At 39.6% G+C, this 12,332-nt stretch overlaps 1 protein-coding gene across 9 annotated transcripts in view; it reads right to left on the bottom strand.

Annotated features, from left to right (window-relative positions):
- ULK4 (unc-51 like kinase 4) overlaps nucleotides 1-12,332 on the bottom strand; it is a 229,890-nt gene that overhangs the window by 3,661 nt on the left and 213,897 nt on the right. For 4 of the 9 annotated variants that reach the window (XM_027675600.1, XM_027675597.1, XM_027675599.1 and 1 more), the window contains exon 36: nucleotides 5,056-5,305. The exons of the other annotated variants lie outside the window; for them this stretch is intronic. In XM_027675600.1, the coding sequence (XP_027531401.1) occupies nucleotides 5,093-5,305 (213 nt within the window). In that variant the 3' untranslated portion in view covers nucleotides 5,056-5,092. The remainder of the gene's footprint in view (nucleotides 1-5,055; nucleotides 5,306-12,332) is intronic. 9 annotated transcript variants of the gene reach the window in all.

Below are 12,332 nucleotides of genomic sequence, written 5' to 3'. Positions count from 1 at the left end.
GCAAATTCGCACATCGGTCTGCCAATCCTGATTTCGTCCTTAGTATCAATGCAAATACAAGCCCCATTTTACTCTGAATCCCAGGGAGATCTTCGGGAGGCAGTCATTTTCATTTCTCATTTCAGGGAAAAAGTAACCAAGCTTCTACCAGATTTCAGATCAGGATGTGTGGGGTTTCTCTGAGAGGAGCCAGGTTAAAATCACTGTGAAGTTAACAATTGTATATTGAAATTTTTCTTGCCATCTCATCCGTCAATATGAGTATTACCTGCACAGGACTGTCATCTACAGAGCAGGGGGCTGAGTGACCAAAGCTACGTGCTCTTTTTGCATCAAATGAATCCTGATTATAGTTGATTTTGCTGCTAGTGTGGTTTATTACACTAATCTGTAACGACTGGCTTATTGTTTCTCCAGCCTTAAGTAGCACAACTACACAGCTCCAAACTGCCACACGTTTCCTGACAGTTAAGCAGGTGAATGGGAAGGTCACAGGGGACACCACACAAAGCCACAAGCACTGTAACTCAAATAGACACTGAACACTTGGCAGCTTGCTGAAGAAGCTCTTATATCTCAAAAAAAATTACTGAAAAAAATGGTTTGCGTGTCAGCTCCTGCTTGCAAAGGTAAATAAGTCTTGGCTGGAGAGAAAGAAGAAGGGGAGGACCAGAGCAGCTGATTATTTTGATACCGGAGGAGTTAATGCTTGAAAAGATGACTTCAAATCCCAAAATCTGGCAAGCACTTTCAAGTTTTAGCATGCTGCTTCTGGCCCTGTTTACCATTGATCAAGCATCTGGGCAATACGCCTTCACATCTCCCTCTTAAATCACAACAGAAGCTGTATTTACAGCTGCCACCCCACCATAATTTATCAGCAGTGATTCTGCAACAACAGTGTCACTACATCTATAATCATAACATCCTGTAGTTTAGCAGTTACAGGGAACAGGGAGCTGCCTGGAGTAAAGTAAAACATATCCTGTGTGTTGGAAAAAAAAAAACAGTGATGCCATTACCTAAGCACAAATCATTGGTAAATCCTGATTACAGGTCATTAAACCTTTTTACTGTCTTGAGGTTTATATCTGACTCTCTCAGTTTATATTTCAGTAATCCACTCTTTTGTATTTATCACCTGTTAGACACAGAAAATGTTTTGTTATCTGGGTTCTGAATGTGAGAACACCACCACACATAATAGGAGCAATACAAGGAGAAAAATGCTTTCACCACAAGAAATTGCTTTCTGTCCCTAAAGAGTGCTCATGCCTCTACCAAACATTTCCCTACAATTTCTGCAGCTCAGCAGCCACTGCCACATTCTTTGCACTTGCCACATTTGTGCCACTTGTTTATCCTGTACACTTAAAGAAGCCACAGGTCATGGGAGAAGGAAAGTCACTAGGACTGAATCATGCTCCATAAAACCACATGGTCAAACAAAGGTTACAGTTATCTCTCATTCTACTACATCCTAATTCTTGGGTGCTGACATCTGTACAACCCTCATAGTCTCTTCACAAAATAGTTAATGGCATCATACATAGAACATTTAAAATATACTCAACTATAAAATCTGGTAAAAAGAAGAAGGTTTAATTCTAAAATGATCTATTTCCAAAAATAACTTAGTCCAACTCAGTCATAGGGTCTGACTATAACCTTGCCCGTGTAGCAGCATGCCTTGTGTCACTATTAAGAAAACATTTCTGTGCATACAATGCACTTGAATGGAAAGGATTAAAATGGCTTTACATGCACAGAAATTGTAACAGACAGAAACAGAAATACCCACGAGATCATCTACCCCATCTCCCTGTTGGACTTCACTGTTCAGAGAAGCTTTCAGCCACAAGCAATGGGCTTCTGCAGTACCTACCCATAGGGGCTACTCCCATCTAACAAAGTGCTTCAGTAAGATCCTTTCAGCAGTAAAAATGGTAGCATAAGGAGGGAAAAGATCAGTCCAATCTGCCTGCAGGTTAAAACCACTTAAATTAAGTCTAAACCAAATTTAGAAGGCATTTTCTTGAGAGCATCAACTAACAGCTTCACACGAGCCAAGGGGTGTTGGTAAAGAACTGGCCCAGAGAACTTGCACAGACAAAACAGGGCTGCACAGATTTACGCGGGCAGCTGGGGTTTCCCATCTGCCCTCCATCACGAGTGCCCAGAAAATTGCTTCCTATCCACCACCAGGCATCCGCCCCATGGGCCTGGGAGAGGACCAGCTCCGTGGTAGCAGGAAAACTGCAGGTTGAATACAGGGTGAGCTGTCAGCAGCCAGCTCAACCACAGCTGCCTGTGGTTTTGTCAGTACTCCCATGCTGTTACTGCTTTGACTGCTGGCATTTATTTGCCCTTTATCTCCGAGTGGTAGATCTGATTGCTCCTGAGCAATCGGAAGGTCTCTTGCATATGACAGATTACATCCTGCTTCACATGAGCTCATGAGAAATATTGTCTGAATCACTGTTCACCTTTAAGATGAAACTTTACCCATGTTTCTTATTTAAAAAGTGTTCCGTTTTCATCTTAATTTTATTCCATAGATTATAATAAGTAATCCCAGGACATAAAACCATCATTCACCAAAATTTGAGAAATTAATGTATTTTTTACTTTGTTATCTTTTTCTTCTACCCAGCATTGCTCTGCCTTTTATCCACACCAGTCTTGTTCTCATTAATTTGGAATTTTAACAACTAGTTTAATGATCTCTTGTAATATTGCTGTTTGTTAGGACTGGCTACAACACAGATTCAATGACATAATCAATAGCTATTCCTTTAATTAAAAATGTAATTAAATCTCAGTTTAGTTGTACACTCACTGCAATTTAACAAGAATGTCAAAATTACTCTTCTTTATTAAGACCACAACCATTCAGCAGTTTTCCTCTCTTCAGTCCTATTAAACAAGGATGAGCCATAAGAAATACCATAATTGATACGTGAAGTTCAGTGTTTCCTAAAATTTAGGAAAACTGTTCAGCTATTATGGTGCTGCTAAAGATGAGTGCAGGAAATGAAACAATACAAAACATCAGTTGGAATATTGACTTCACTAATAAATTGAGGAGTTTTGCATTCTTGCTCTAAGAAGGGATTTTTGCAATTCAAATTTCAAGAAAGCATAGAAATTTAGGGGACAATTATTTTTCTTAAGGTTGGTTTCATAATACTGAACTGCTTTCTCTGATTAGTCATAACTCATGCTCTGTAATTTACAACTAAGATAAATTACCTAAGCAGTAAACTACTCTCTCACCATTTTGAAGAGAAAGAAATGCTCCTTCTCTATTGAGGTTTCAAGTAAACCAAAAGCTTGATGTCTGTGACGTAAACTGAGAAATAATGGAAAAAGAAGGAGTTTTTTATTTGAAACTTCTTCTTGGTTGAGGAAAGGTTTTTGGGAGCATATGTAGCTGCACCTTCAGGTGTTAAATAAACAACTGCTGAGATGTTTACCATTTGCATGCTCAACAGATGCTTTTCTACAAGCCACCACCGTGTCTGTATATACAGATACAAGCAAGACACCTCAAAATGCTCTTTCTCACAAACTGGTTTTTTCTCTTCCCCAAACGCACCTATTTTAACCTCATAAAGTGATGCTTCCTCGCTTTTTCATAATTATTTAATACAATCAAGCTAATTACATTTGCAGGTACTCAGTTCTTGCTCAACTTTACTGACACTGGCTGAGAGCACAGGTAACACAGGGACTGCCATGGTTTATCAGAACCACCAGATGCTTGTAGGTCCAATGTTGGCATCACTTAAATATTGACACACACTGTAAATAAAGTATCACTTAGCGCCTGTTGGAGGCTTTTCTGTGAATGGAAATTGTATCTTTAGCTAATACTACAGTAAAACCAATCAGCAGTCTATTTTTTCTGTGGACTAACTGGGACCCTATGTAAGATATGAAACATAACTTTAAAAACTAAGTTTTCAGACTAAAAAAATTAAAGAATTAAGCACACTCCTATTGCCCTCTAGACACTATTTCAAAGAATGTCTTCATAGTAAGTGCTGTTTCTGCAATTTTAAATATGCATCTCAGACTTCTCATTCCTACTTCCATCTTTGACTGGCTGAAGGCACTGTCAGTAGGAGAGCCTTTCATCCCCAACCAAAGCTGCTGTTTCAAATGTCATCTAGGCTGGTGGTGACTGAAAGTTGATGGCTATTCACAGCTGCTTAGTGTGACCTTATTCCCATTTTTTTAAGAAACAAATGTCACGAAATATAGTGGTGTCAAAAATATTGCTATAGCTGATGTGACAGCCCAGCAAATAAGTCAATGGGATGGTAACTTCAGAAATGAGGCACAACGCCTGGGTTGGAAGAGAAAACCTTCTAGTGTTGTGACCCATCTTAGGTCTATCCCAGGGCATTTAATGGTACTTTTCCTCCCAGGCTGTCAGTGCTGAGCTATTCACAAGCATTGCAGTAATCAAATAAATCATGTCACTTGGTTTGTCACTCACAACTCATGATGACACGGCCAGAAATATGCAGCCATTCCTTCTCAATGGAAGAGCACAATAACCAAGCAAATACTGCAAAGAGAGTCACTCAGATGAATTAAAACTAACAGATCCATTGGCTGGGGACTTAGGAATATAAGCATTTATTTCATTATAGGTTGCTCTCCAAACATATACACTAAGCTAGCAGTGCCTGGAGGAAGTGTAACAAATTAACTCCTCACTTCCCATGACGGATCAAGTGGATGTGTCACTTCTGTAGGCCTGCACATTCACTCTTACAAAGTAACATAGAGTAACATTAACCTTTGTGCAACAAAGGGCCAGACCCAATAAAGAACTTGGAGCCTATAAACTGGAGGCTTTAATGATTATGTTTTAATCATCAGGTCTCAGAGAGGAATCCCAAGCAGAGACTGAGATACCCGGACAATGCATGGGGAGTGCGTAGTTGCCAAAGAGCAGGGAAACCTGCCTGCTGAGAGTGAAGTTACCCAAATTAGCTCTCCTCTTTGGAGCTCAGATTGCTAACATAGCAAATGAAAACTCACAGTCCAGACAGCAGAGATCACAACTCCAAGTCTTTTCTCAGGCTTGGAGGCCCCTGTGCAGCAGGCTACGGGTCCCTGTGCTCTCCTGTAGTCCTCTCTCCTTTTCTAGGCAAGTGAAGGTCACATCTTTGTTGCTACAGCACTGTTTCCACTGGACGGAGAGAGGCAGGGAGGTTTGGATGGTTCCCATGCAGGGAGTGAATAACACTGGGACTTGGCAGGGAGGCAAGAGGCAGCATGGCTCTGCAGGTTGGAGAAGTTAAACATGAACTCTCATTTACCAGGGAAGCAGTCTAGCTATTAGGCCAATTTTATATCTGTGGCAGAAATTTTCTAAAAGATAAAAGCAAAACAACTAGAATCAGCAACAAAATTCCCAGATAAATACAGTGGTCTTTTGCGAGGTGTTTAATCTGACATTGGTTAGATGTGCTCTCAGCAGGTACATGGGATAGGACCCTTTAAAGTGCTAAGGCACGGTCCATTTACAGGTTGTCCAGTGAAAATTAATGGGAACTCTTGCCAGGCTATGCTAGTGTAGGACAGTGTGCTCGCAGATACATCGTACACTCACTAGGATGGTCACAAGATATTTTTGCTCTCCATAATGTATGACAGCTCATTCTAACAGGGTAAAAACCTTCCTGGCATTGCCTCCTTGCTCTACTCTCTTTTCTACACATGGTTCAGCTGGAGAGAGACACAGAATATGTGTGTGGGAAGAACAAATCAAGTAGGACAAGTTATATTTATGTTACTAATTCCCAACTCATTTGAACAGGCCTGAGCAATGCTGCTGGACCATAAAAAAACAAGCAATGAAAGTTACAAAAGCATGAGTGTTCCAGGTGTGCTTTGGCAAGCACACTGCAGTCAGGGATTGCAGACATCCAATTACAAAGACTTTGTGGCCTTCAGATCCTGTAAATACATGTGAAAAAGCAGGTATCTGTGACCAAAAAAAAAAAGAAAAAAAAGAAAGAAAACACACACTACATCAGACAGCTTAGCTCTGATTTTAGAGTTCAAAAATCTTTTTTTTTTTTTCCTTTTTATGGATAAAATTCTTGTTGCACTGAAGTCAGCAGCAAACTCATTTTGATAAGGCCAAGATTTCATTCCATGTGTTTTGTTTTCTTCTACTTTGTATATGTGTAGGCAGGTTTATTCTAAGTTCAAAGCAATTCCTACCGGTAACTTGGAACTGTACCAGCTTCCCGGCAGTCTGAAAGCCACATTGTCTCGAGGACTATTCACAGGGAGACAAGGAACGTCTCCCACATGCTATATAATTGTTAATTGATTTTGGATGTTTCTTGACAACTTCCACTTTGAGGCTATTCTCTGCCCTTCAGCATACAAATTTTGCACACAGAGACATGCTCTGTGATTGTTGTAAAATTGTAAAATTACCAACTCTAAGGGGCATTGTCTGAGCATAAGAGAAGACCCGTAAAACCGCAGGGTAATTATTGAACAGAAGACTGCTCTCTGTCTTGATTTTTTTAAATTTGGTTTTATTGCAAGTAGCATTCTCAGCTCACTTTCAGGAATTTAAGATGTCTTTATAATCCAGAAAATATCCATTATTGCAGTTTCCACTCTCTGTCATGAGGTGAAAATATCTGACTTAACAGAACTGGATAGGGCAACCTCTTCACATCCATTATATAACCAGCTGATCACAAAAACTTCAGTCTGGCAAAACATGTCTCAAAGGTACTACAGGAGACTTCCACATAGGGTTGCAGTGTTGACAAGTTATGCATGCTCATAAGCCAGCCCAACATCAATATAACATTAAAAATAACCACTTGCCACCCTGTTGCTGGTGATCTCATCTGCAAGCACAGGTTCCTCTGTCACCTGTGTGTCAACAACTCCCCTGAGGTACCACTTCAGAGTAGTTTCACTCTGTCCAGACCATGATCCCAGCTACCTCAAACATCAGCTGACACAAAACTTGCAAGCCCCTGGGATCCCTCTTCCACAGCTCCCAGGCAGCTTGCCTGTCCTTACCTTGCTGGATCTGACGAGACCATCACCCCTCAGGTACATCTTACCCTGATGGTCTCTTGTGAATTCCTCCTTACTAAAGGAACAGGGAAATCCACCGGAATAATTTTTTATTGCCACAGTTGTTTTGGACCAAAAAATCTAAAAGCAGTTATAAACAAACACTAAAACAGATTCTTTGCTTATCTAGACTTCTCCTCAAGTTCATAATTCTCTGAATCTCTCATATTGAAATCTCCTTCATAATTTCTCTTTCTCTTAATCAGCTTTTCTCCTAAAATAGTTTCTGACAAGTAACTCCCAATACCTCTTAAATGTTGATTACCATAACTCTTTTTCCAGTGACATTATCTTTTATGACCTAATTAGTTTGTTTTGAGTTACATCAAACTTTCATTAATGTGCTCCATGGGTTAGGGATGGCCTTCCTTTTATGCACATTTTCTTTTCATGTTTATCTAGTACTGCTGAACCTAAATCTTTCCTGAGGTATTTCTTGCTATGACAATTCATGTAATTCCAAACATTTACACATTTGTAAGGGTAAGAATCATTACCACAGATAGCTCATCTTCTTGCTATTAGGAAAGTCAGTGACACCCAGAGCATACTGAAAAGTGCTCACCTTTAAATGACAACTACCATACAAAAGAAGTATGCAAGCAAATTTTCAATTTAATAAACGCTGTTATATCTAAGGACACAAAACCTTGAGCAGCCATGCAGTGATGCTCAGGTGAACTGGGCAAACCCCTAGGAATGGCCAAGAAGTTGTAGTTTACTGAGGAATTTTAGATTTAAAGGATACAGCCTTCAAAAAATAATATCTCCAACCTGACACTGTTCCTTGTCCTGCTTTAAAATGTTCCTCGTAAAAATAGAAGACAGAGTGATGTGCAGGGATGCTGTCCAAGTTGTCCTTTTACAGATCCAGTGGTGCAATACAAGTCTGATCAAGTATGTAAAATCCATAACTTCCCCTGAGTAGAACGTTTATATGGCATTTATCAACTTCCATGGAGGATGAAACAAAATTAGAAGGCTCATGCTCACATTGGTCATAATCTCGACTCGAACACAAGATTCCAACAACTAAAAATCTCTACAACTTGGCTTAACGAGTTGGATTTATCATTCCAAGAAAAGCAAGAATATGATAAGTTAAATTAAGAACTAACACAGATTATGAAAAATACATCCTTAAAGAATAAAAAAAAAGTAGCAAAATCTTGTTAGAAAAATCATGATGAACTATGATTTTGAGCTAAATATTAAAGCATCAAACATTAGTTCCTTTCTACTCCCTATCGACTTGGTTTTTATGGACACGTAAAACTTGGACATAGAACCCTTGAGGTTTTCCTTCAGCACCAAACAGGGTTAGTCTTGCATATACTGGGAAAAAAAAAAAAAAGATACAAAAAATGCTCTGAAGATTTTTTTTTATTGGGGGAAAAAAGGATCAGTATATTTATGCTTTATGTAAAATGCAACTAGGAATGTAAATGACTGAACAGGGATATAAGTCTATAAAACACCAATTTCTGGGGAAAATTTGGCTTTATGTAATGGTTCAATTTCCATAAAATTGTAAAAACTGTCATAAAAACAAATGGACTTTTGAAATCGATGCTTGCTTATTGTCATGTGACAGATGGCTCTGGTTGCCTGACAGAGAGCAAACAGCCACCTAGTTGCTCCTCACTGATCTCGGAGAGAATAATTTTGGTCTGCTCACTTTTTTATTTAACAAGCCCAGTTGCATTTAGGCATCTTTACAGCAGCTAGTAAGTCATCCATGCATAATTACATAGAGGAGGTCAAAAGGAAGTAATAGTGATGAGCCCAACAGATGACACAGCTCGACAATCCCAACAGTATTGCACTATGTGAAATTACATTGCACTGAAACACCAAATGAGTCTGGCAATACTTTTGTGCCCACAGAAACAATGAATTAGGACTCCATAATGAAAACAACAGTGATAGTCATTGGGAATGATACTGCCCTCGAATTATGAATCAAATAAACAGGTTGCAGGTTTCAGAACTGCCAGTTTCACTGTACAACCCAAAGCAAAACATCTGTCTGTGTGAAGAGAGCATATTTCTCATTGCTGACCACGGCAGTATTGCTTTTTAGACAGCTCCTGTATCTGTTCATAATTGTACTGGGCTCCCAGTACCCAAATACCAGCACAGTGATAATCACTGGGGAGGTGTCTCAAAAAGTAAACACATTCCAAACAAGTGGGTAAGTACCTTCCTCAGGAACATGAGTCCACAGTATGCCGGCCACTGGAATAAGGACTTTTCATACTTGCTGCTTTCCAAAATTAAGAGCAGATCCCCTATTTGTTTCTCTCTCCTCCCCCATCAGTGGCATTAAAGAGCAGCCACTGCAGATTAAAAACAATCATCAACCAAAATACCAGCCCAAATCTGCACTTAACACAGATACACATATACTTACAGACACACATATACTTACAGACTTACACTACTTATTCCAAATAAACATAGTAAGATTTAACATAGAATGAATGATTCAATAGGCCAAGTTGTGAGCAAGCATTCACAGATACTTCAGAGGTCATCCTCCCTCACTGCGTCTCACACTGTAGATAACCACAAGTTGTCAGTACGTTCAGGTTTTGGTTTTCAACACTTGCCTTTTCATTAAGTTGTGTTTGGACTCCGCATGCTTCAACCTTTGCGAGCCCCAGCTGATCTAGTGACATCAAGAAACTAGTGATTTGATAATTTCACATTGATTTTCCTCTCTCTGCCTCAACTCACACTTGGCTTACTATCAGTTTTACTAAGGACTGTCAGGAAGAGGTTCCTGGGGTAGCTTTCCTAAGCTTTTATCATTTCATTGAGTTGTAGCTCCTGGCAGCCTGTGTATAAGAGAAATTCTTGCAGCTGTCTCCAACATAATACCATCTTATTGTCCTTTATAATAGTGTCTCAAAATACAGATGAATGTAAGCACTTCAGAGTTTTTTTTACTGTGACTGCAAAAACAAAGGGGTTTTAAGACAAGGTTGAATGATTTACAGCAGAAACTTGCAAAGAGAAGATAAATCACCTTTTTCTCTCAACACAGGGCTGTACAGTCATTTTCATCTTTTATCAACTGCCATTTTCACACATGCATGAAGTGCTCTTATTATGCTAGGGAGCAAAAAGGATCACAATCTTCAACCTGGCAGTCTTCTATCAACAATAGAAGAAAAAGATACAAAGACCTTGAGTCCAACATGATGTCACTAACTGGTGGCATGAACGGCAAGATATTGCTTTTCTGTTAATAAGGGAAGTCAGGGAATACCAATGTTCATTTTATTTAAGGATAAACTCAAGTAGCTGGTAACTCATGCCCTACAGTATAAAAAGAAGGGTGATGTATGACAATTCTGCATAATACTTGACAGCAGATGGAGAGAGAGGGGAATAAGACTTGTTTGTGCATGTGGTGGGGGCGTGAGAAGGACAATTTTGTCCCAATGCAACTACCCAGCTGTGATCACCAAAATGGGATAAAGCAAGGAAGAACACATCACACTGTCAAAAAACAAATGTAGAAGTTATAAAATATGTGTTTAAATTGTTGATCCTTTCCATGTAGAAGGCTCTGTCTGACAGTGTTACCACAGATACTGCAGCTTATCTTTTCCATTGTGTAGTTAAACAAATTTTAGCTAAATTAGAATAACGCAATTAAGTAAAGAGTCAAAAAATCACAGGTACTTGAGCTAAAGCAGTTTAAGAAATTACCAACTACTTAGCTAGAATGTGAAACCTGCACTCACTGAATGGCAGTGTTATGTGGGCTAGCTTGAACCACCACCGTTGGTGATTTACACCAATCTATTTTACTCCATGCTGTAAAAGACTGGGGAGCCCATACAGTTAGCTGCGTTATCTCAGGAGAGTAGCATTAATTTCCAACAGAGCAAGCAACAGCTTTCTCAACTCCTTTGCCTTGATGGCATTGTGATGGATGTCCTAATTTTAAAAGCTCACTAAATGTTAAACTTCCAAGCAAGAAATTGATATCAAAGGATAGTTGCTATCACTATTATTTTTTAATGCATCCTTATTTTTAGAAAATGTGTTTGAATTGAGATTAGTTACATCATCAGTTATGTTATCCAAAGGGGTTTTGTTGGGTTTAGTTGCCGTGGTTAAAAAAAATAAAAAAAATCACTGCCTCAATTGTCTGATCCATTTCACTGCCAGCGGTTCCTGTCCCCAAAACAGGAAGGGTAGAATAAGATCCCTGTTTTCATCTCACTTGCTCTTGTTCACAACTTAGCTTGAACAGCCAATGAAGGTGGGCCTGCATGAATGCTGGGATCAGACAGGTTTTCAGGTCTGTTGAGTGGGGACAGCAGAGAGGCAGGACAGCAAAGGGAGGGGGTGGCAGACCAGGCAGGGCTGCAGACTCCGCTAGGGCCAGCATCTCAGAGCCTTTAGCATGAGCTCCCAGACTTTTGTCATTAAAAGGTGGAGACAAAGAGGTGGAAAGCTGAAAAGAAAACTTTCAGCAAAGAAGTAAGTCCACAGAAAAGGCGGAGTCTGTCTCGTAAACACTAAATCTGCTGAATTTCCAAAGAAGAAATCCTTTTTCCTATAGGAAGAAAAGAATTTAATTTGTATCAGAGAGCATTCTCTGGAAGCAAAACTGACTGTTTCTCTTTGTAACTCTCTAATACAGCAGAGACTGACCTTTATATCCTCATTTTGATGTTTATCTTGAACAAACAGCCTAGAAGTCAATGTCTACTGAGAAAAAATTAGGGAAGTGACTTTTCTATAAAAGTGCAGAGCAAGTCCTAGGGAAAAAATTTATTAAATATGAGTCCAGCAGCTGTGGCTGAATGTTAACCAGCTTTGTAATGCCATGTTTATTTGGCCATGAAATGCCTGCTGAGACAAGTTAAACTTCAACCTTGAAATATACAATTAAGTCTTCCAGGGGTAGAAGAACAAACATTTTCTTTTATACGTACTTCTGCTTTTCGCTTTTATCTTGTGGGTGAATGTAGCATTCAAGGAATGGATACCACTGACTAAAGGCAATGCTACTGAATGCAAGGGTTCCAACAAACTGTGCCCACATAGACAGGCAGTGAACCTGACACCCAGCTTACAGCACCGCCCCTTGTGCGGTCTTGGCTTCAGCTGAACAGACAGTTGTATGGAACTGTGTACAAACCGGCTACCGGCAACCCAGCTTTCAGGTATGATCTGAT

The sequence above is a fragment of the Neopelma chrysocephalum genome, unplaced genomic scaffold (assembly GCF_003984885.1).
Source record: "Neopelma chrysocephalum unplaced genomic scaffold, ASM398488v2 Primary Assembly neopelma1_26, whole genome shotgun sequence".
NCBI lineage: Eukaryota > Metazoa > Chordata > Aves > Passeriformes > Pipridae > Neopelma > Neopelma chrysocephalum.
This window is presented reverse-complemented; position numbering and strand designations above follow the sequence as displayed.